Here is a 26,106-nt window from a genome sequence, read left to right as displayed (position 1 = left end):
TCCCTTCCTTCAAATTCATGCTTCCATAATCTGAAATGCGTAGCTCTGGATACACACAGAATATTCGATTATTTTAGGTATCTAACAGCGTATATTCCAATCAATTTTTTGCCCCGACTTCTGCAAATTTCTGAATATCACCATCACACCTGGAGATGTGTATATCCTTGATGTTTATTTCATTCCTTACTCCTTTGTTGTGAATCATCAATACTTGTTTCTGTACGTGCATATACTTATCGCAGTCTTCAACGCTGCTTCAGATTAATTGTTGAAAAACCAATGGCACTTAATTTGCACATCTGAAGCCTGTGTGGCAACAACAATGAATTACTCGTGTGCTACTGCAATAATCACTGTCCCAACCAAGTGAAGGACAGATTATTCGTGAACAATAGAATTTTCAAATAATAAGAGACATAATGTTCATTGTAGAATTTTATGAGATAAAGATTGCTACTCAAAACTTCATCTGATTGACCTCTGCAATTTGCCATCCTTTATGTAAAGGTAATGAGATTCATTAATCTTTTTGCAGAGTGGAGTTCATAAAGAAGCACACAAATGACGAATTGCAGAAGTGCATACACGCGCCCAATTCATTATCCATCATATGATTTTTTTGTCACAGCGTATTTTATCTTTATATCAAACTGCAAATGATTTCTTTCCAGCCAATTTAAAGAACTCATAATTTTATTGCTTGTTGGTAATCTTAAATAAGGTCAAACCATTCATAGATTCTTTACGACTCTTGTTTTGTTTTGATAACAATGTAGTAACGTTCTTGTTCACACATTCTTACTAAACATCAATGATAATACTTTGTCAAGTTTCCAACATCATAAATAGAGGCTCTGAATTTTGCCAAAATTTAGAGTTCCATCACTGTCTAGTTTGTAATTGTTGGATCTACGATGTCATGGCATCGTAGTCTCCTTGTTTCACTATTGCTTGTTCCTTATTGTAGTCACACCAAGTTGTATGGTCGGTTCAGCATTAACCATCGATGGTGTGTGTCGTAGGCTCTTTGTCTTTTGTATGCAACACAACCTTGCATTGAGGTGTCATTTCAATGAAGAAAAGAAAAGCAATTCCTATTGGGCACTTATGAGGGAATTGTTGGTGATCTGTTTTTTCGTATGTCTTGGAAAACTTGATTTTAGACGTACCCAATTTTAGCCAAAAAAAAGTACTAGAAACTTGTTTCCGTGTCTACCCATCCTTGAAACTTTGGCTAGCATAGGTATTTTTTTGCTGAGGAATTTAGATATGAAATTTCAAAACAAGAGTTTGATTCAAATATTGGGCATGAGGAAAACATTGCGGAGGAGGAAATCAAGGGGAGATGGGACCGTTGCCCATCTCACTATCCACAAAAGGCATTTACTTTCAAGGCAATGTTACAAGCCTCAAACTCGGCAAGCCGAGATCGGGTTCGGACTTGGATTGACGTCCGGACTCGACAAGGACTTGGCAAAGATCCGACAAATTAAAAAACCCAAGAAATTCAAAGATTTTTAAGGATTTAAAGTTCTTTTCATGCATCATTTAGTCAATTAACATCAAATACACAATACTTGAGATAAATAGAAGTTACTTTGCACACATACACAACTTTGCATAGATCACGTAAGTATAAATTTAAGTTTTAGAAGTAAATTAGTTAAACTAAATAACATAATAGAGATGTAGTGTCACTGTCAAATGTCTACAATAGTCGTGGAATATGAAATCCACGAAATAAAAAATTCTAAATATATATTTAAATAAAGGCTTATAGTAGCCTATGTGCTCTTATGAGTACGCCTAAGAAAGGTCATGGAAGACTCTAGTGCTATCCTCTCTCCTATGTCTAAGGCTGAACATTAGTGACATTTCATCCTCCTCATTGTTATACTCGTCGTGATAATTCTCATCATCAGGGCCATATCTATTGCTCTCAGCCTCAAGGTCTTGCACTGGGGCTCCTTGTGCTCTAGTCTCCTCCACTGCCATCCCTACTGCCTCTACCTCTTGATTTGCTTGATCAACCCACTCCAAGTCTTCATCAGTAAAGACATTATCAATCTCTGTGTTCCACCTTGCTTGTGGATCAACCTTCTCTAATAAAATAGGTGATGTGTCGGTGCCCAAGATTCGTTTGTGATAAAGGCAAAGGTTGTAGTGGACAAAGTGGGGCAAACAATTAACAACCAATATATGAGAGCCAATCGATTTGCTAATTTTCCTTTGAAAACCCCAGCGTTCTTCTCAAGCCTTTTTTCTCTGTTGTTTGTGTTTGCAAGCATAGATGGAAAACTCTTACTAGGCATAAACTTGCCAAGCCCAGAAAAAATCATGAAAAATTTGGCTATTTAAAAAAAAAACTTGGGTAAAAACTTGGGAACCTAAAAAACAACATAAATTTAATAAAAAATACATCTTTTTTGCAAAATTCAATGAGAAGATGCATCCAATGAGTTAATTAATGAGAACATAATAGAAACAAGCAAAGTTAAGATGCATATAAATACAAAGTGGGTACAAAAGCCCATTCTCATGGGGAATGCTTATGATGAGAAGCAAAATTGTAAATAGTTTTATAAAACTAGAAGTAAATATATCATTGCAGTTAGTTTCTATAGAACTAGAAGGAAATACATCATAGTAAATAGTTTCTATGAAACTAGAAGTAAATACATCATAGCAAAAATAGTCTGAGAGTGAGTTTGAGCAATTTTGGCCTATTGGAAAGTAGTGCTTGTCTTAGGTGTGAGAAACTAGTTTAGCTAAGTATGTCAGGACTCAAGAAAATAGAATTGAAACCAAGTGATTTGTAAGATAATGAGTTAGGATCATGAGAAAATCCTTGTTCCAACTCTAAGTTGACCTCAAATAGCTAGAACAGGTTGTGGGAGATAACGCTGTTGAAGGCATGTTCAATCCTGAAATTTGGCCAAGACTGGGATTTCTTAAAAACCTTCAAAATCTAGAATTTGCATTTTAACTCCTATGAAGCTGAAACCTATCTCAAACAGCTTGATAGTTTTTATACAAATCTAACTTATACTTAAATGTTATGTTTGTATAAATCCTCATGCCCTTGAGTTGGAAAAATGTTTTTTTTGCTGGCTAATGGCAGAGTCAGACCAGTGGGATTCGCCGAGTCTGGTGAGTCCATGTGAACTTACTCAAGATTTGTCTGAGTTCAAGGCAAGAGCCCACCAACCTCTAGAAGGTTGCCTCACCTCAAGACTCGCCGAACCTTGTAATGCTGATTCAAGGTCAGGGGTGCAATGCAAAGGCAAATGTTGATAGATGTGATTGATACAGGGCGATGCATAATTTCATTGAAGAGAGATTTTTAGCTAAATGGGGATCACAACTTGGGGAACATGCAAGCTTTTGAGTGATTGTTACTAGTTGTTAGAAGGTATGTTGTACATTCAAGATTATAAATCTTAGCATGCACTAGGTGACTATAAGCTGAGGGATGGATTCTTTGTAATAGATGTGAGATAAAACGTTAAGGGAAGGAGATAGCGCTCAAGGGAATGTTAGGCGGAGGATTGATGTTACTGTCACTCAAAAGATGGAGAGGTTGATTAGGCATAGTAGGTAGAGTGGGCAAGAGGTTAACTTGTTATGCATTTAGTGTTTACAAATAAATAAAACACTCTTATCATTTGGATATCCAAGAATCACATTCTAAGCATAGTAATGTTTTCGATAGCATTCACCATGGAGTTCTGCTTGGGAGGTGTATACAGTATGTCATATAGATGGAGGAGTGTGCCAAACTAGCATTCAACCCACCACATGTACATCCCAAGAGGCACAAGGATGAAATAGAGAAGGCAATAAAAAATTTATTAAAGATGGGGCACGTTTGACACAACAAAAGTCCATTTGAATTTTTGTTTGTATTTGTAAAGAAAAAGGATTGTATTATGCAAATATGTATTGTTTAGAGAACATTGAACAAAAAGATAATTAGGAATAGGTATTAGATTCCCTAGATAGATGAGGTGATAGATGAGTCTCATGGTCTTGATTCCTCTTTTAAGATAGATTGAGGTCAAGTAATTGTCAACTTTGGATGTAGGAGGATATTTAGAAGACAACTTTAGGTACTATTTTAGGCATTTTAAATTTTTAAATTTTTAGTGATGTCTTTCAGTTTAATGAATGCTTTGGCTACTTTTCCAAGTTGTATGAACTAGGTATTTAGGAAGCAGTTTACAAAGTTCGTCTTGATCTTTTTTGATGGCATCGTGATTTTTAAGAACTCGGAGGAGCATTTGCAATATATTTAGGAGGTCTTAAATATATTGGAGAGTGAGCTTTTCTGTGCAAGGGAATGCAAGTGTGACTTTGGGATGATAGAGCTTATCTATGTGGGTCAGCTAGTCAATGTAGACAAAGTGAGAGTTGATCTAGAAAAGTTCAAGGCTACTTAGTACTTCTAACTTGACCCACTCAAAGGGATTCTTCTGGCTATGTTTATTGGGGATTTGGGAAAACTGTTTCCAAAACAACCCAAATTACAAACTTAAGAAGCTTCTCAATGGGTTAGAGGCAGCAAATAGGTTTTTTAAACACTTTAAGTGGGTGATATCTTCTTGCCTAGTTTGAGCTATCATGAGTTGGTACAATGTTGATGTAGGAGAAACATCCAGTAGCCTTTGAGAGTTTGAAATTGAGATGGGTAGGAAGAGCTATTCTTATGATAGAGAGTTGTTGGCCATTATGCATGTGTTGGCCAAATTCAAACCATATTTAGTGGGGAGTATATTTATCATCAAAATGGATATAACACTATAAAATGTTTAATGAACCAAATAAGATAAATTTATTAATGTCCAACAAGAGACCACCAGAAGGGTCTATGGGATTGAGAGCTTACAACCAAGAAGCATTCAACAATAGGAAAGCCAAACGGTGTTTGTGAAAGAACAAGCAACAAAGCAAAAGAAGAACCACCATGGTAAGGACTACGGAAGCTTCCTTGATTGAAAGAAATCCAACACTGAAGGGTACAATCTAGGACGACCTAGAGCCTCAGATTGTCGCTGAGAACAATTGGAGGAGTGTCGCTATTGGGTAATACCGCTGTGGGGTCTCACAGGTTTGGAGTGACTAGTGGTAGTGGTACAAGATGACCTTTTTACACCCTGTGCTGGAGACAATGGCGAAGAAAAGGTGGTGATGAGTTGATTAGAGTTCTAGCACTGGGGGAATAAGAGCTGTAGAGTGTGGTTGTTGAGTTGCATGGTCTCTCGGAGGTAGAGTGCAAGGCACAACTGATCTGTGTAACCAAAGAAGGCTGAGAGGGAATCACAATAGAATCTCCCTCTGATCTAACAATAGATTATGCAATAGAAAATGAAGTGCTTGTCCATTTCAACCTTAACCAGGGTGCACAACCAACAGAGCTTGTCCTCTTTATCAGTGTGGTGATCGGTTTGAATTCGAAGCCATTGGGAGCCAACTTTGAAGGACCCCAATGAGATATGTAGGGTGTGTCACCAATGACAAACGAAGTAGCCTGGGCGCACAATAATCCCATCTCGAATATCCAGAAAATGCTCATCATAAAAGGGTCTCCTTAGACATAACTTTATGTGAGGGTTAGTGCAGGACATGATGATGCACTGTTTGTAAATATCAAGTCGAACATGCCTATTCAACTCCTATTGCGAGGGAGGGGGTGAGCAGGAGCATCCCATGAGAAATGGAAAGGAGGAAGGCGATAAAAATCAATCTCGATCAAGCTCAATAGGGAAGTGGCTTGAGCGTATCAACAATGGGCCCTAGAGGAGTTAACAGAGGCAATTGCAATTTTAGAGCAATAAGACAAGTAGGAGTATCTATGTCATTTTTTCGTAAAATCACGAAGGTGGTGAAGAAACTTGATCAGATCAAAGATGGCCCCAAGCCTGAAGGGATGAGCACTGAACTCTGCTAGAATAATACTATGCGGGGTGGGTGAATTGATGGCATTTGATGATATGCCGTAGAAGTAGAGTCTAGACGTGCTCAATCAAAGACCAATTAGAGTCAAGAAGAGAAGGTCGCCAAACCATTGAACCATAAGGAACCGTCGATCTGACTAAGGAGTCCATGAGGCACAACTTAGACGTAGTGTCTTGAAAATAATGTTTGAAACACTGTCTCTCTAGCATAGCAAGGGAGGCCACCTTTGCCTACTTTGGCATAGATGGGAGGTCTCAGGTTGAAGCAGGGCCCATAGAAATTAACCCCAAGGTACGTGTAAGATGAAGTGATCTCTACCTACTTGCCCTTAAAGTGGAAGTGAAGATGTGAGGCCTTTAGGTAGTTGAAGACCATGACCCGAGTCTTACCTAGATTCACCACAAGCTTTTGTCGATTGCAAAAAAAGCCAAGCCATCAAGAAGCCTCTCAAGACCCTCAGTGGAGGAGGCCAAAAGGACCATGCCATCAACAAATAGGAGAATGGAGATCAAGACCTAATGCAAGTAGCAACCATTTCCAGGGAGTGAGGTGTCTCTGAGAAAGTCTTGAACCTTATCAATATACTAACCAAGAAAGGTGGGGAAGAGAAGGCGACCCAACTTCACCCCTGTGGTGCTCTGAACAGGAATTGAGAAACTGTCTGGAGCTTGAATCTGCCTACCATTGTCTCATATAGTCTCATAATAGCTGTTTGTAACATTTAAAAAATCCCAATGTCTCTAAGCCTCTGGAAGAGGGTCGCCAAAGGAACAAAATCAAAAGCCTTGCGGAAGTCCACAATGCAACAACAAACTTTTGCCGAGCGGTGCCTAGTCTCGTCAATAATAATCCGTAGCTTCTAGATATGGTCCATGGTCTAATAATCAACCCGAAAACTGGCTGGCCCCTAGCCTTGCAACCTCTCCTGTCAAGCTCTCTAGATAGAATAGTGTTCAATGCTGTGGCATAGAGTTTGGCAAAGGTGTGCCCAATCATGATGGTCTTGTAGTTGTCGGGGTTAGAAGTCAACTCAGTCTTGTGGATCAGATACATCATGTGTCTCGACCAAGCATTTGGGAAGCTTGTATAGACCACTCTATGAATTAACGTAGACAGATAGGAGCCCAAAACCGAGATGCCTGACTTTAAGAGCTCAGCCTGAAAACCCTCCTCATCTGCTACTCAGCTGCATCGCATAGATTTGACGACTAGAAGAGCCTCATTGATAGGTAGTATAAGTGGGTTACTAAGCCACATGCATTTGATTTTGACTTTGAGTATGTAAGGATAAGAAGCATGTAATTGTAGTTGTTGATGCACTTTTTAGGAGGCCATATATGTGCTCTTTGGTTGAGATTTCTGCTGATTTGAGGGAACTGATTTAAGCAAAATATGCTAAGGATCCTTAGGAAACATGAATCATAGAGGGTACAATACATGATGACAGGTACAATTTAGTTAGTGACTTGATTATATATAAGGATAAAATATATTTGATATTCAGGACTCTCCATGATGCATGAATGACTGGTCAACCTAGGTTCTTCAAGATATGCAGGTAGATCCTGGAGAGGCTCACTTCGAAAGGATTTAAAAATGAAGTCCTTAAGTATATTAGAGAGTGTTCTAGTTGCCAAGTAGAAAAAGAATGGGCACACTTATACAACTGGTCTACTTCAGCCCCCACCCATTCTGAATTAGAAATGGGAATCAATCTCTATGGACTTTGTTATAGGGATACTTAAGGTATAGGCTGAAGATTGCATTTATGTGCTAGTTGACAGGTTGACTAAATCTGCACTTCTTTGCCATTTCAGCCACTTTACAACAACAAGGTAGCAGATTTTCTTTTTAGAAAGATCTTCAGGTTACATGGGTTGCCCATGAATATTGATAGTGATAGAGATAGCAAGTTCTCGAGCATATTTTGGCAAGAGTTTTTCAAGTTGAGTGAGATTGAGCTTTCTAGCTACCACCCACAGACAGATGGGTAGACAAATATAGTGAGTACTTGGGTGAAACTGTATCTAAAAAATAATGTTTCTGGGTAGTAGAGAGCTTGGATCAGGTGTCTGCCCCTTGTTGAGTATTGCTATAATACTACCTATTATATATTCATTAGGATGTCACCATTTATAGCTTTGCATGGCTACGGGACTCCTAATTTCATGAATTTTTTTTTGGGAGATAATAGCATACCTAAGGAAAAGGAATTACCATAGTAGAGCTTATACATAATGAAATCCTTGAACGAAAACTTGCAGCAAACACAAAATCAGCAAAAATTGTATGCTGAGCAGCATAGAGTTGAGTGCACTTTCAAGGTGGGGGGACATGGTATATTAACGAAAATCCTCGCTTAAGAGGAGTGAAGCTGAGAAGGTCAAGCCCACATTCTATAGACCTTTTAAAGTTATTTGAACGGTTGGAGAGGTTTCCTTTGAGCTTAATTACTTGACATCAGTAGAGTTCATAATATGTGATTCTCTCATTTGAATTGCCACCATTGGATGTAATGAACTTTTTGGAAATCTATATAATTCTGACAATCCCTTAATAAATAGCAATTACACTTATAGCAAACAGAGTTCCTATGAATACAACATATCATAAGATGGGAAATGTTGGTACTATTCAAAATCAGATTTCAAACTTCAAAGCCAAAGTAGTTGAAATGATAACCAACAGAGGATACTGAAAAATTTACGAAGTGTCCAAACTCTTATAGTATATACTATAGAGATCTCCTCCATCATTCGAATCTAACAATACTAGAGCTTGGGTTTGTGAATGGACTCATTTTGCAAGGTTCTACTAGTATTGATAGTGAGTGAAGTTTACCAGTACCGTAAAGTGACTTTGATGGTGACTAGGAAGCTGGAATTATATACACGCAGATGTAACTAGATGTGTTGTCTCTTGTAGCATGTGCCTGTAGCATGCACCCTTCTATGCTCAGAGATATCCACACTCAACTACGATGGCGGCTTTATAACATCCTTACTTCAATCACCAAACGTAGACGCACTTTCCTTTGCACTTGTGGGAATGATAATCAAACACGTCCATCTAAATGACTATACATGATAACTACCTCCTTGGAAACGACAAGTATGTTGTAGTTATACCTCTCCTCACGACGAGTGATGTGATCTCCAAAACACACACCAACTTGCAGTTCACGCATTCATGACCAAAACATATTAGGAAAACATGGTCGGGTTTGAGTCCGAGCACGAGAATGAAGGGTAGACGTCCATCAAACAAGAAAATATTTAGAATTCGATGCCTTCGTCATCATCACTCCAGCCATAAGGTAGAAATCATGCCACAACAAGAGTGTTACTTGCCCGAGCAGGTGCCTGGGCCGTTACACGGAGCAGCAGTGTGCGGGGTAAAGAAGGAAGAGTTAAAGTAACCGCTCACCCAAAATAGACACACCATGAAAACATGGCCAAACAGACGACATGGAAAGATGACAAGGATTTGCACAAAAAGAAAGATTCCCATGAGCTGGCAGTGACACGTTAACCAACTCCATGTTCCTAGCAAATTTATCTTAGCCTATTGGGACCCTCAAAATAGGCTAAGTGATTAAACAAGATATTAGTAGGAGGTGGGGGACATGACAATCCTCTCTCTTTGGGATTGCTGACTCTCCATCAATCTAAAAGGTGGATACTGTTGTCAGGAAACAGTGTATCGAGATGTTCTTGACTGGGTATTGATGTGCTGCTGTACGTTGTCGTTACACACCATCTGTATCAGCTGCAACTTCGTCTCCTTGCTCATCTTTTTGTGTTTACCATCAATCTTGGCTCCACCTTGCGCTGCTCTTGGTATAGCAGATACTCTCTAAAATCAGCTGGCCGAAAAGATACCACGATGTCATACCCTAGATACGAAATTGAGCATTTTCGAGAATGCTTGTCATAAGCCTCAATCATCGGCCGCAAGACGCCCTCGAAGTCTCGAATATAGAAAAGTGGCATCCGAATAGCCCACTCCACTTGCACCTTCTTGATGCTTGCCTTAACAAGGTGAGTATCCAGATGTTCATCCCACCATTTTCGACAGTCCCAACCATTCAATCCTTCAAAGACTACCGTCCGTGGCGTTGTCTACACATTCAACTGATTCTGCACTTTTGCCTTGTGCTTGCCTTTGTCCTTTCCCCGTGACCGTACTTGCGAGGGTCCTGCCTGCACATCTTGATTCATGGTCGAATCTGGCTCCAGTCGCTTCCTCCAAGCCCTCTTACCGGCTGATTACATATCAATTTGCTGGGGTTAAAGCGGTTAGGTCAATTATTTGGCCATACAGGAAAAAAATCCCTCTTGAAGTATGTACGGATGACCCTTTAGTTTTCCCACTGTATGTCGTATAGCGGTACGGCTTCCTTGCTTTTGTGCCGTACAACTTCTCTTGCTGCTTAGTACTGCTAAGATTTTCTCTTGTAGGCTATTGTACGCTACTCTGTCAATTCATTTGTCTTAACACCTTCGGGCATAACAGCTGTTGGCGCTTCCTTAGAGTAGAAGTTTGCAAGAATAGCAGATAAGAAATCCCTTCGTCCAGTTTTGTAAGAAATCCCCAATCGATTCTTTGGCAAAGTTCGCCGTTCTTCTAAACTTCCTTCAGCGATTTTCGCAGTTCTTCACCACGTCTCCCGCACTTTTTACAGAGCTTTTGGGAAGAACTTTTCTAGACTTAGTCTTCTCGTTGGGGTCGAACAGCGTTAATAATCCTTCCAACCAATCTTCCTCGTCATCATTATTAGTTTCTGCTCAGCAGAAGTGTTTTCATTTCCTTCATTGGCGTGAAGAATATTTAATAGGCGCCTCTTGTGTTTGAAGGAATGGCAAGAAAGTGTGTGAATTCGCCATGAAAAAGAATCACCGCTTAATGGTGATGTGCCCTCGAATTCTACTGATGTGGATTTGGACAATCAAACCAGTCCACAACGAAAGATGGGAGTGCAAGTTGAGAGGGCATACAATCCTGACTACTGAGCTTTTCCACCCGAAGAACTCACTTGGTAACAGAAGAGCTCCCGTACGGTGATATAGCCATATGCCTCCATATGCCTCCAGGAACCTAACGATTGCCTTCAATAAGAAATGCCATTTTATCAATCATACGCTTCATATTGCCCTTTAATTCAACCGTACGGTTCCTTATGCCTTTTTACAAGACACCGTATGGTACCAAGTCCATACGGACAAGAGACTCGATATGCCGTACGGCCAAGAGACCGTATGGTGCTTCTCACTTTTTTTTTCCTTTCTTTTTTTTAATATTTTTTTAAAAATCTTTATTTATTTATTTATTTTTTATCTTTTTTTTTTTTTGGTTTTTGTTTTTTCAGCAGATATAATACTATTGCTCGTTCACAGTTTTGGATGGCGAAGGCTTACCCTGCATGCAATAAATTTTTAAGTTGCACCCGTTGACTGTGTCTGGAACTTCCTGTCCATCGAGCGTCCACAACTTGATCGCTCCATTGTCGCCTACCTCTCAGCTCTGATACTGCCCGACCCACTTGACCTTGAACTTGCTTGGCTTGATCTCATTTCGGCCATCGTACTTCAACACCCATTGTTCGGGTTGAAACCTGTTCAATTTCAAGTGCTTATCATGCCATGCCTTCTGCCTGTTCTGTGTTACCTCAGTCGCCCATTGTGCCAATAATCGCTTTTCTTCCAGCCTATTTAATTTGTACAGCCGCTCCCTTAAAATTTCCATGTCGCCCAACTTGTTTTCTAGTGCTATCCGTAGGCTCGAAATCATAAATTTCGTTGGTACTACGACCTCCTGTCCGAACATCAGTTGAAACGGTGTGTGCTCCGTTGTGACTTTATACGCCTTGCGGTAAGCCCAAAGGGCGGAGGGTAATTTTTCCTCCTAGTCCTTGCCTTCGACCGCGCAAGATTTGTATATAATCGACACCAGGACTTTATTGGTAGCCTCGGCTTGTCCGTTTGCTCTTGGGTAGTATGGGCTTGATAATGAATGATAAATTTTGAACTCCATGGTGAGCAGGCGGATAACATGGTTTACAAAATGTCCTCCCCTATCACTCGTTAGTTGCAATGGGATTCCATACCTAGTAATAATTTGCTCATATATAAACTTGGCTGTGCTTACCGCAGAGTTGTCTGGTAGTGCGCGTGCCTCCGCCCATTTGGTTAAGTATTCCGTTGCTACGACGATGTATCGACACCTTCTGGTCCTGCTCGCCTTTAGAGGTCCGATGAAGTCCAATCCCCATCTTTCAAAGAATTCTTGAGCATGAGAGGGATTCAGAGGCATGAAGTCTCTCTTCAAAGGTTTCTCGGCTTGCTGACATGTATTGCAAGAACCGACCCATTCCCTGGTGTCATTGTGTACCGTCGGCCACCATAGTCTTGCCAGGAGTATCTTCCGTGCAGTTGTGTCCGGCCCCATGTGTCCTCCTGCCAGTCCTTCATGTGCTCCCTTCAATACCTGTGGGATCTCTTCCTCTAGGACGCATCGCCTTAGGATCTGATCGAGACCCATTTTATATAATAGCCCATTAATCAGCTGAAACGTTCAGCTCCATATCACCAACTTCCATCTTTCATTCGGTGGCATGCTATTTGGAATCTGTCCCGTCAAGAGGTATTCGCCGATGCTCGTGTACCACTTCGATAGTACAACAATGTGAAACAACTGTGCATCAGGGAAGTCATCATTCACCCCGTCTGCTGGTTCTCCTGTTCTGATACGTGACAGATGATCTGCGCTCACGTGTTTTTTCCCTGGCCGTACGATGATCGTGAAGGTAAACTCCTGCAACAGAAGTAACTAGTGGCTGATCCTTCCTTGAATGATAGGTTTGTTGATCATATACAGTAGAGCCTGATGGTCGACATAGAAGACGAACGGTGTCGCCAACAAGTAATGACGAAATTTTTGTACTGCATAGACCATCCCCAAAGCCTCCCGTTCGGTCGTACTGTAATTTTGTTCGACTTTTGATAGTAGTTGACTGGCAAAGTAGATCGAGTGATCCAGCTCGTGGGTACTTGTTTGCGCTAGGGTTGCTCCAATTGCATAGTTGGACGCGTCGACATGTACATGGAATTCTTTGCTCCAATCCGGATACGCCAGGATGGGTGCCGTAGCCAACCGTACTTTGAGCCGTTCAAATGCTTCATCTTGAGCCTTTTCCCATCAGAATGATTCTCCCTTACACGTTAAGCTGTCCAGCGGATATGCTATCTTGGCAAAATTTTTGATGAAGCGTCTGTAATAGCCTATGTGCCCGAGGAAAGATTTTACCTCCGTTACATTGGTAGATGGCTGCATCTCCAATATCACTCGCACCTTATGCGGATCTGTCTTCAACCCCTCCTTACAAACTATGTGTCCGAGCAACCTTCCCTGGGGAACCATAAACCTGCACTTCTTCGGGTTTAGAGCCAGGCGTGCGTGTCGACATCTCTCCATACACTCGCCCAAGGCTGCCAGATGTTTATCCTCCGCGCTGAACACCGACCAATCATCCAGAAATGCCTTGAAGTTTTCGACGGACATCTTATCAAAGATGTGCAGTATGATCCGCTGGAATGTTGCAGGCGCATTGCACAGACCGAACAACATTTGATTATAGGCGTACACTCCCTCTTCTACGACAAATGTCATCTTTAACTTATCTTCCTTAGCGATTGAAATTTGATTGTATTCAGAAAAACCATCCATAAATGAGTAGATCTCATGTCCCGCTACCTCCTCCAGGATGTTGTCGGTGAATGGGATTGGGAACGGATCCTTGATGGCGACTGCATTCAGGCATCTGAAATTGACGCATATCCGGATCTGAGTGGTATCCTTCTTTAGCGAGATCACTGTCGGCGACACCCATTCGCTAGTTTGCACTTTGAAGATAATGCCAGCTTCCAGCATCTAGTTGATTTCCTCTGTAACCCGTGCCGCATAGTTCTTGTTCATCTTGTAGGGCCGCTTCTGTACAGGTACTGCGTCTTCGATCAATGGGATGCGGTGCACACACAGTTCTAGGGGTACTCCTTTCAGGTCCTTGTATGTCCATGCAAACACATCGTTGTACTCCAAAAAATCCTGAATGCTGCTACCTTTAGTACTGGGTCCCAGTTATCTCCTACCAGTATGTTCCGTGGTTCGGTTTCATCTCCTAAATTCATGGTTTGTAGCGTGGCTTCATCATATTTGATGGGTTCCCCTTCAGTGAACTTATGTGCGGGTGTCACATCCAGTGGCACATCTCCTTCCTTCATCCTGGTGAATTCCTTTGGAAATTCATCAATACTGTGTCCTTCTATTGTTAGTACGTTGCAGCTCTGAAACAGTTCATAGTCTTCTATCTGTCAATGGTAAAGACCATTTATTGAATCCAGATCGTCAAAAGGGCAGAGGCTGGGCATAAAGCTCGAGAGACGGCAAAGAAGGCTTGGGAGGAGATGGTTGACTGACTTACCACCCAGTAGCTTGCATGGGAAGCAGAGCGGACAACCCTGTTAGCACAGTTCGAGGAGAATGCTCGAGGGAAGTAGCAGGCAGAACAATAGTTAGCCGCGGTGGAGCAGCAACTAGCAGCAGTTGAGCAACGGTTGGTAGCAACACTTCAGGAGAAGGACTCGGCGTAGCAGGCTCATGATCAGAAGGAAGCTGAGTGCCAGGAGGTTGCATTGATGTTGAAGGAAATGGTGGAGGAGAACTCTCAGATTAGAGCTGATTTGCAGGTTTGGACAGATCAGGTGTATCGGCTTCGCCGCAGCCGGTCTTCACAGTCGGAGACTTAGCCTTCGGGCTCATGATGTATCAGTCCATGTTCTTTTGTTTTATGAATAATGTGGTTAGTTGTGGGTTTTTTGTTGTCTAGTCGTCGAGAGACGACTTTTCTTTTTTGGGGGGGATGATGTTGTCAGGAAATAGTGTATCCGGATGTTCTCGACGGGGTATCGGGAGGTTCTCGACGGTGCATCAGGAGGTTCCTGACGGGGTATTGGGAGGTTTCCGTTAGTGTATTGGGATGTATGCCATTAGGCCGACATGTATTGGGATGTATCCGGAAGGTTCTATTATTGTAGTTGACATGTTGTATGTGGCCGACGGATACCTTCGGGAAGGTTCCTCGGGTAGTATTTATATCTCCCTTCGGGATCATTGTAAGCATTAGCATCATAAGCATAATGTAATATCTTGGCATATGCGAATATAATCGAAGGAGTTCTGCTATTCTTATCTGCTATTCTGTTCTATTATCTGTATGCTTTGATTTCTTTACCCAGTACGGTAAACAAATACTGCAAAATGTACTCCCCTTCCTAGGTTGTATTTTCAATGGGTAGCTCCTTCCAGTGGATTATATATTCCTTAATAGTTCTGCGTCTCAGTTGCTTCTCCTGGGTCTCCAATATTTCCATAGGTACTAGCTCTAACTTCCCTTCTTCATTGAGTGGGGGTAATCATGGTGAGCTCATGATATGTTGCCGAATGGCCTTCTTGAGGCAAGAGACATGGAAGACATTGTGTATTCTATTGTTGTTTGGCAATTCTAGCTCCTAGGCTATCTCCCCAACCTTCCTCAACACCTTATAGGGTCCAAAAAATCTTGGCTGAAGCTTTTTTGTTCACTTTTCTTGATTGAGCTTTGTCGATGGGCTGAAGGCGCAAAAATATGAAGTCTCAAACCTCAAAAGACCGCTCAGACCTGTGACGAACCACATAAATCTTCTTCTGATTCTGTGCTCGTTGCAAATTTTCCTTAAGGGCGGTGACAATATCATGTTGCTCCTGTAACCAATCCTTAGCCAGGGGTGCTTGACTATCAACCAAGGCCAAATCTGTGAAGGACAACTGGTCATAGCCGTACAAGGCCTTAAAGGGAGACATGCCAATTGACATATGATACATTGAATTGTAACAATACTCACACAAATGAAGCCATTTGAGCCAAGTCCTTTATTGCGTTGAAACATAGTCACGGAGATACCCCTCAATCCACTTATTAACTATCTCTGTTTGCTCATCCGTTTGATGATGGTAACTAGTGCTGGGTAAGAGTTGTGTTCCCGCTAAAGTAAATAACTTCTGATAGAACGTGCTAAGAAACTTACTGTCCCTATCACTAATTATGGTTTTTGGAAGACCATGCATCCTTAAGATCTCACAAAAGAGTAGTGCATCCACCTGAGAGGCAGTCCAACTTGTTGCAATAGCAAAGAAATGGGCATATTTTGTCAACCTATCCACCCCTATGAATATGCTATCCTTCCCTTGCACCTTAGGTAGCCCAAAGATGAAATCCATGGTTATGCTTTCCCATTTATGATTAGGAACTGGTCGGAAACCAGTTGGAAAGACTTGCCATGATTTGTTCCTTTGGCAAGTCAAGCATTCCCACGTTGCCCTTGAGACCGTTCCAAGTGAACCTTTCATGTATTTGTTTGTAGGTCTTAAAATACTCAGGTAGCCAGTTTAGGGCTGTTGTGATTGGCATGCATAATCTGCTACTTCAACTTTGACTCAGGAACCAAGTAAATCATGTTTTTACAGTAAATAACATCATCTATTACACTGTACCTGTCATCCTAAATCTATCCATCCATGACTTTACACGCAAAGGTGTTCTTGGGAAATTCAACTAATAGATGTGATCTCCAATTTATTGAAATCTCTGACATAGCACAACAAGAAGCACTAGTTGGTCTTATACATAGAGCATCCACGACCACGTCGTTCGTCCCCTTGATGTACTCAATGTCGAAATTGTAATTTTGGATCTTGCTGATCCACACCTATTGCCTTTCATTAAGTTCTTTTTGTGCCAAAAAAAAGCTTAAGCTATTATGGTTAGTCTTCACTACAAAGCGTTCGCCTACTAAGTACTTTCTGAATTTAGCTAGGGCATGCATAATAGCTAGCATCTCCTTATCATAGGTGGAATACAACTTCTTGTTGTTCTTCAATTTTTTGCTCTGATAAGCTATAGGGTGCTTCTCCTGTACAAGCACAACACCTGTTCCTTCACCAGAAGCGTCACAGTCCACAATGAAAGGTCTAGTGAAATATGGTAGTGCTAGTACCGAGCATGTACTCATCACCCTCTTGATCTTGTCAAATATTGCTTCCAAGTCTGTAGACCACCTGAAAGCTTCTTCTTTTGTCATCTCAGTAAGTGGTGCTGTGATCTGTGAGAAACCCTTCACGAACCTCCTGTAGTAAGAACATAGACCCAAAAATCCCCTCAGATCTGACACGTTCTTGGGAGGGGGCCAATCTAGGATAGCTTGGATCTTCTCTTGGTGAGCCTCCACCTCACCTCCTTAGCCCCAATCACATGACCCAAGTACAAAATCTTTGTTAACCCAAACTTGCATTTGGATTCCTTAGCAAACCAAGAGTGCTGTTCCACGATCCCCAGAACCTCATCCAAATGCTGCAAGTGCTCCTCCCATGTCCTGCTGAAAATCAGAATGTCATTGAAGAATGCCAACAAAAACTTACGCAACTTCCTATTAAATATATGATTCATGCATGACTGGAATGTAGCAAGGGCATTTGTGAGCCCAAATGGCATCATCAAAAACTTGTAGTGGCCATAGTGATATCTGAAAGTTGTCATATGCACATCCTCCTCACGAACCTTAATCTGATTCTATCTCAAATGGAGGTCAATATTTGAGAAGTAGACAGCTCCATTCAGCTTATCCAAGAGTTCATCAATATGGGGTATAGATTACCTGTTCTTAATGGTTGTTCAATGCCCTGTAATCAATGCACATCTGTAGAGTTCCATCCTTCTTCTTGACCAATACCATAGATGAAGCAAATGGACTAGAACTCAGTCTTATATGCCCCATGTCATGTAACTCCCGAATGGTCCGCTCTATCTCCTCCTTATAGTGTCTAGGATGACAATAAGGTGTCATGCGAGCAAGCTTGGCACCCTCATCCAACTCTATCACATGTTCAAACCCACGATCAGGGGGTATGCCACGGGGAATGTCACCAAAGACCACCTTGTGCCTGTCTAATACTGTTTGGACATCAATGTAATGCTGCTGTCCTAAGTTTGAAATAGACTTAGTGGAAATGAAGCAATGTACTGCCCATTTTGTATCCTCATGTCTCAAGATGGATTTCATCCTATGGGCTGAAACGATCCCGGGAACTCTATCAATCATAGCCTTGAGGATGATTGTCTGCTCTTCCTTTTGGATCTCAATCTGTTTCTGGTCTTGGTCAATGGTATATCTACCGAGGATCTGGAACCAGTGTAAGCCTAAAATGGCATCTATCCCACCTAGCTCCACCATATAAAAATCTGTTGTAAGAGTGTAAGTACCTAGCTGAACATCCAGTTGAGAAATCGTCCCCAAACAATCAAGAAGATCCCACCAGCAACCTTAACATTGAAGTGTGGAACGGGGTCTACCTGCAACTTCCTTCTAGCTGCTATAGATGTACTGATGAAATTATTTATGGCCCCTGTGTCCACCAAGCACACCATTTGCTGCCCCTTAACCACTCCCTTAAGACAGATGAAGCTACTTGTCATAACTCCTGAGAGAGTAGCAACTGTAGTCAGCTGATCTGGAACATGTTTATCTTTCTTTTGCGATTGGGGCTACTCATGAGCACCATCCTCTTTACTGCCATCAATTTATTTACCATCATTTTCATCATCCAAAACCACTTCAATATAACTTCCTTGCATGTCAAACATAACTTCCCTCTTCTTAACTCGCTTCTCGAGTCAAAATCAGTTTTGGGTGAGTAACCCTTATTCTGATTTGCTGATTTCAGATTGGTTATGGATTCTTTGAAGGGCTTTTTGGATGACTGAACCGCTGAAGAGGAACTATCCAAATCAAGTGCCATCTTGATTGTATCCTGCAAGGTACTTGGTTTCAGTAGTTTGACAAACCCCTTGAGCTTCTTATCCAATCCTTCCACAAACAACATTACCTTCCTGTTTCAGTAATGTCTGAGACCATGACATATATCCTCTGAAACTCATCAATGTAAGTATCCAAAGATCTAGATCTATTGTGTCTGAGCTGAGATAACTCCTGGTAGTAAACCTCCATGTCCTTGCTGTCAAATCTGCTTATGAGTTTACTGCTAAACTCCTCATACGAACTAATCATGCCACGATCTTGAGTCACTAACCCATGATGCCACCAATCGTAAGCTGACCTATCCAAATACATAGTAGCAAACTTGATTGCATCCTGCTTCTGGCATAGGTTTTAGTGTGAGGAAGGTATCCAACTTTTGTATCCAAGCCCGTGCTGTAGTTTTTCCACTGCCATAAAAAACGAGCAAGGTGAGCTTGTTCATGGCGTGTTTAAGATCCCTGTTTGGGGCCGTTGGCCTCCTGTCCTACCTAGCTCTCATCAATTCCCTTTGCTGGTTCATTATTGAACAAAGCCTAAGACTACCTTAACATTCTCTGGAAATAAATCCCATTCAACATATGTTGTCATGACATCATATGGGATGTCTCCTGCATTAACAACCTTAGCTTCATCCTGTTGTAGGCCTGTCCGTGTTTCAAGTAGGTGCTCCCCTAGCACACGGTGATCCGACTACACTACCACCTGCACTGTGATGGCTTTGTGTTCTTTGAGGCTCAGTGTTCATCTGCTGTATGGATTGTGTAAGTTGCTGCAGAACATTCACAACATGATTTTGGCCATCTCTAAGAGCCCTCAAAGTTTCTCTGGCCTCCTTGTCTGCTTCCTCAGCTGTATTCGACCCCCTTTCAGCCATTAAGTGCACTCCTTTAACTTCTGAAGCCGATTTACCTTTCGAAATTTGTGGGGGTTTCCAGATTTTGCGAGGTTCCCTGTCGTATTGATGCATTCAAAGATGAAAATCCCAAGGCAGCAAGGTCGCTGCTCTGATACCACTGTTATGAACTTTTTGGAAATCTATATAATTCTGATTGTCCCTTAATAAATAGCAGTTACACTTATAGCAAACAGAGTTCCAAAGAATACAATAGAGCATAAGTTAGGAAATACTGGTACTATTCAGAATCAGATTTCAAACTTCAAAGCCAGAGTAGTTGAAATGATAACCAACAGACGATACTGAAAAATTATTAAGCATCCAAACTCTTACAGTGTAGGGACCTCCTCCATCATTCAAATCTAACAATACTAGAGCTTGGGTTTGTGAATGGACTCGGTCTGCAAGGTCCGACTGGTATTGGAAGTGAGTGAAGTTTACCAGTCCCGTGAAGTGACTCTGATGGCTACTGGGAAGTTGGAATGATATACATGCAGCTGCAACCAGGTACGTTCTCTCCTACATCATGCACCTGTAGCATGCGCTTGGGAAATGGGCTTCTCTATGTTCAGAACTATCAATGCTCAACTATGATGGGGGCCTCATAATATCCTTACTCCAATCACCAAACATAGACGCGCTTTCCTTTGCACTTGGTGGGAATGATAATCAAACACGTCGGTCTCAATGGGGATACATGATGACTACCTCCTTGGAATTGGCATTTATGTTGCACTTATACCTTTCCTCACATCGAGCAATATGATCTCCAAAACACACACCAACCTGCAGTTCACGCATTCACGACAAAAATATGAGGAAAACAACGTGGTTGGGTTTGCATCTGAGCACGAGAATGAAGGGTGTACATCCTTCAAACAAGCAAAATGCAGAGCTTTAGCTTGTTACTTTCCAATTCAATATTCAGAATTTGATGCCTTCTCCTTCATTGTTCCAGCCATAAGTTAGCAATCTGCACAACAAGAGCGTTACTTGCTCGAGTAGGTGCCTCAACCGTTACATGGACCAGCTGCATGCGGGGTAAAGAAAGAAGGAAGAGTCAAAGTAATTGCTCACAAAATAGACAGACCATGAAGACATGGTCAAACCGACGACAGGGAAAGCTGACAAGGATTTGCACAAAAAGAAAGATTCTCATGAGCGGCAGTGACATGTTAACCAGCTCCATGTCCCTAGCAAATTCATCTTAGCCTATCGGGACCGTCAAAATAGGCTAAGTGATTAAATAGGATATTAGTACAAGGTGGGGGACATGACATTGGATCAGGAGGGAAAGTTGTTATTTTACTCCAGAGGCATACTAGAGTGTGAGCTCTTATAAAGTAGAACATCATAGAGGCTTTGGCCAAATGGAGGAACTTGGTGCTGGAATATGCAACAAGGGAGAATGAGCAGGTTCTACTCCACCTAGAGTTGAGATTGCCCGACGACAACATCGAGAAGGGGTAAAGAGTGGGTCAAGGGACTCTTGGAGGTAATATCAGGAGTAGTTTCATGTTCAGATAGTTGTGATGAGTGTAACAATCTTTTTGGAGCCTTTTTGGGTCAATTCTCTGACACTTTTGGTAAGTTTGTTATGAACATTGATAGAGTTAGTCGGCATACTTACTGTTTTTAGTATTGTTGGTGGGTTCAGTTTTGATGATCACCTCGACTTTTGATATAGTCTAGGACCTTTAAATTAAATAATGAAATAGTTTACACATACACAACTTAAAATATATGCCCAGTTGATAATGAAAATCTTGAAGTTTTTATATTTTATTTTTAAACTCATGAAATCCCAATTCATCTCTTACCTTATATATTAAGGTTCTATAATATATGCTGTGCTATCATATAATTTTCAAAATTTTCTACGTTTTCAAATTTTCCCTATATTGCCAGCCCATGCTATTGCCTAAAAAATGACTTCTTAAAAATCAGTCCTAGAAACGAATTTTCACATCTGTTGCTACCCATGGCTCGGAGATTTGGTGTGGTGTGGTGTGTTATGCATGCATTTGTCCTCCAGCTTCAAATATATCATGTGTGGATTGAAATCCTTGAATCCTGGACCAATACTAGTGTGAGGTTTTTGAACAATTTCCTGGTTGGCAAAAGAATTCCTGGAGTTTGTCCCAAAATTGCCATTCCCTCAGCATGGGCAAGATCTGTACTCTTCAAGAAACCGAAGAATCGGTCAGTCATAAAAAACCATCAACATTGACCCACATCTTAGAGACTAGTGCACAGGAATTGGCATTTTATATGAACATCTATGGGGTAACTGTGAAATTTTCCTCCTTTTGTCTCTTCACCTTCCACATCCTGATGGGGAGAATTTTTATGCTGTAATTGGTCAGGCAACTTGATTTGGAAAATCATTATATAATCAGAAGCAAGAACTCTATGTTATGTGGAGCACTTATTAGCTTGGTTTGAATCACTTACACAAGCAAGGAAAACCTGCACCACGTTCAATTAAGTGGTTTCATCAATTTTTTCTTTCAAAGTTTTCCTTATGGTTTCAGGTTAACTATCTAAACAAGTGTATGATTTGGGATCCTGGGTCCGCATCTATTTCCTGATTTGATTCTAATGTTGTTCTGTCATTGTTTTAAAATCATTAGGCTGAACATGGATTTCTACTAAAAGTTTATTAAGATGTAACCTTTTCAGAATAGACAATATAACTTTTTCAATTGAAGATTTTATTTCCAAGAAGCTCTTTCAGCAGTTTAATTGAAAGATTACTGCATTTCAGAGTATGTGCTAGACTTATCTTGGCCTTTACTTGGGTCATATGGTTCAAAGGCAGATCTTTGCATATTTGGTGGTCATAATATATGCAGTGAGTGGAGTATGTACCGCTGTTGATGTGATAACGTGTGAAGGGTAATCAGTGGGAGAGTGATCTTGTGTTTTTGAAATGCTTCGGTGGCTTGTAAAGCCCTATTAGGTCACCTTTGTAAATTGTGACATGTGAGCAGTTTTTATCTGTGGGCATAAGCATGAACTTGATGGTATTGCCTAGACTTAAAATGCAATATGCATGTTTTGGTCTTGAATTGTAGTTTAAGAAACTTTCAAAATCTTTTTTAATCCCCAAAGATGAAAATTTCAAAAATTGTTACTTTTTGTCATTGTATATGTCTTAATAGAAAGATGCAAAATCCATTCTGCTGCTAGCGGTGGGCAACAATCGTCTTTGTAATTGAAGCTCTTAATATGAAATGTTGGGTACATCCCACAATAAAAAATCACTTTAAACAAATATTGGTGCTCTATAAATTCTGAAAGTAGTAAAGCCCCTTGTAGGATAAAGTTGTTTCTATCACTGAGAACAGATGATAGTGTCAGTTGATAGCAAAAACACTTTAGATTTAGGACTGTTTCTGCCTGTTATTTTATTTACATTTTTTTGAGGGATGTTTTTAACTTTATTTTTTATGCAGGAGATCGCATAAAATATATTGGAGTGCATGAACGCAGTGCAGGAAAAAACAGGTATATTGCATTATATCAATGTTATTGTTCATTTTACCAACTAGTAACTTTGCATTGTCTGTAATGCTGGAATCTGTCACCATGCAGCAGTACAGTGGACAGTAATAATTTTTGTATTCTTCTCGAGTCTTCAAACAATTGAAATTCTTGTTACTAGGTTGACATTTTGAATGTAAGCGCAGATTGATGCCAGATGTTTTTTTAATGTTGCTGTACATGGGATAGTAATGGTTTTGCGTTCGTTTCACATTGGTAACTTAGAATAAAAACAATGTATACTTTAAAATAAATGCTTTTGCCATGGAGAAGTTTGTATGGATATATTGTCTGATAAAAAGGTTTCTGAGTGAGCCCGATAAATTGATTGCCTGTGTAGTGTTTGATCCAAAAGAGATTAGTTTTGTTCTGTAGTTATAAGCACAAAACCACTGCATAAGATACAACCTTTTGGATTTCCGTTTTGTTAAAATCTGATACTAGTGTTTGTATTTTTTACATTAATTTTGTCTTTAATGACAATTAGTTCAACACTTGTTGGAATCATAATTTTAAATAACCCAGATGTATTGTTACTAGTAGCTAACAAACATGTTGACTTTCTTATGTCAACATGCTTGTGTCCAACTGCGGTGCTTATATCCAAACATTATAATAGTAAAATAATAAAGGGAAAGGCTTATCCACCAAGTAAATTACCTTTACAAATAATGGTCTCCAACTAATATACTAAGTTGAGATTCAATGGTGAGAAATGTTGTAATAGTGTGGTTACACAATTGGTTGTGAATGTAACTCTTGACTTTATAAGTTCTGTTGAAATGTCTTGTGATCAGATAAATACATAGACACCACATTTCAGAGGTAAATGTACTTTTTATAGGGTCAATAGAATGAAAACCTTGATGAAAGCTCTATAAGCAGGAAAAATACCGATGGTAGGTGGAGTTAGAAAACTAAAAACAAATATTCTAGCATTAGTGCATGGTGAGCAGTGGTTTCATATGGCCTAACTGTTGTCCCTATGTCAACTGGAAAATGGCTATTCACTTCTGCCCATATTCCATTCTCACCATCTTTTGATATTGTCTGTTCTTTCCAGTCATACTTGTGCACCACCGCACTATTCCCTTTTCTTGGGAACAAAACTGCTTTTAACTGGAGGTTTGAACCAGTGAAGCCACAATGGAGCCCCCCATCCTGGTAGTAATAGTCACAAGTCTGCGGCATTAACACTTCTCTAATTTGTCTCAGCAGCCACTGTTCTCCTTATTTCTCCATGTGCTACACACACACACCTCATATCCCTCCACTTCTGTGCAGACCAGCCATCCTTATGCCTTGCTATGCTGACATCAGAACCAAACCCCATGAGTATGAAGGCCCATCAGGGACCCCAAGCCCGTAGGGCATGGGACAGGTACACACAGCATATGTGGGTTTGGCGTAGGTCCGCAAGAACTCAAACCCAGCGAGAATCTGGTCCAAATAGTCAGCATGATCCCCAATCTTGTCCCCGCATAACAGCCACGTACACATCCACCAAGGTGGGCCTGACCAACCATTAACACCTGTGTTGAACCAAGAGGGGGTTTAACCTTGGTTGCATCATCAACAATACAACCAATTTACCACTACACCATAAGGTGATCCCTCTTGTGTGCTGCACTATTAATTTGTTCATATTTCACATATGGCTAAAGCATGACGAAGTTGGATCCTAATAACTGCACACATGTTTGGCACAATGGGGAAGTTATCCTATGAGCATTCCCTATGACGGATACAATGAACGATGGGGATTTCTTTGCGGGGGTTGCAATTGGGTGTATTCATGACATCCAATTTCAGTATTCCTCAAACAAAGTCTCTCCCTAACTTTTTCAAACTTTATGTTTATTTATAGCTCACAATCATGGAGGTCTGGCTTGTAGCAAAATATCAAACACTAGGCATGAAACTCCATCCATACACTTTTGGCATACATCCCAAGAAGATCATTGCCACAGAAAAAATATCAGAGCAAAGGGAATACTGATGCCCCAACTCCAGCTGATACTATCGTGAGCATAGACAATGATAGTGATAGGTATTATCTTCACTCTGGTATAAGAAAAATAGTTCCAAGTTTAAGAAGCTGTGGATGCTTCTCTTTTCTATTTTGCTTGTGTAGCCAGATTGATTTGGTCTGAAAATTATGGAGCATGGGTTGATTTCACTTGCATCAGTGGCCATTATTTCAAAGGAAGAGTACACATTTTGACTTAACGATTTGTTGAAAATTTAGTTTCTAGAGGCCAACATGTCTAACTTATAATAATGGCTCTGAGACATTGAACTATTAATCCCTTAATTTAAAGTGTTCTTCATATAATTGAATAATAAATTATTTATTTCTTAATCACCATATTAATCAAATGATGTAGTAAATCATCATATTAATGAAATGATATTATTAATCATTATACCTATCAAATGATATTGATCTTACTAATTAATATCATGTAGTGAATTTCTTTGTCACTACCTATACATCCCATCATGGCATCCTATTATCTCCCTGACGGGCTTCTTAGAAAGTTTTGTTGTCAGGTAAAAACAGAGACCGACGTGCCTATTGTGTTATACCTACTTTATGGGACGTCGTCTCCTACCGACTTGTCTCTTAATGTCATGTCTGTTCAATGTCTATTAATACTTATACTTGCCCTAGATCTGCAACATGAATATGCAAGGAAAAAATATATATAAAAAGCTGAATATACATGGCAGTGGGAAGAATATAAAATATTAAAGTGGAAAAGTGACGATAATCTGAAGTAAATAGAAGAATAAATA

At 40.5% G+C, this 26,106-nt stretch overlaps 1 protein-coding gene across 7 annotated transcripts in view; it reads left to right on the top strand.

The window, feature by feature from the left end:
• Window positions 1-26,106, top strand: part of LOC149535938 (uncharacterized) — a 280,772-nt gene that overhangs the window by 46,217 nt on the left and 208,449 nt on the right. For all 7 annotated transcript variants that reach the window (XR_016357873.1, XR_016357871.1, XR_016357872.1 and 4 more), the window contains exon 7: window positions 23,220-23,271. Coding sequence is in view for 4 of the 7 variants with exons in the window: in XM_089806831.1 (XP_089662957.1) it covers window positions 23,220-23,271 (52 nt within the window). In the remaining 3 variants the exon portion in view is untranslated. The remainder of the gene's footprint in view (window positions 1-23,219; window positions 23,272-26,106) is intronic.

The sequence above is a fragment of the Cupressus sempervirens genome, chromosome 10 (genome assembly GCF_028749045.1).
Source record: "Cupressus sempervirens isolate cs-2001-9-10 chromosome 10, ASM2874904v1, whole genome shotgun sequence".
In the NCBI taxonomy this organism is placed as follows: Eukaryota; Viridiplantae; Streptophyta; class Pinopsida; order Cupressales; family Cupressaceae; genus Cupressus; species Cupressus sempervirens.
Note: the sequence above shows the minus strand (reverse complement) of the source record. Positions and strands in the feature narration are given on the sequence as shown.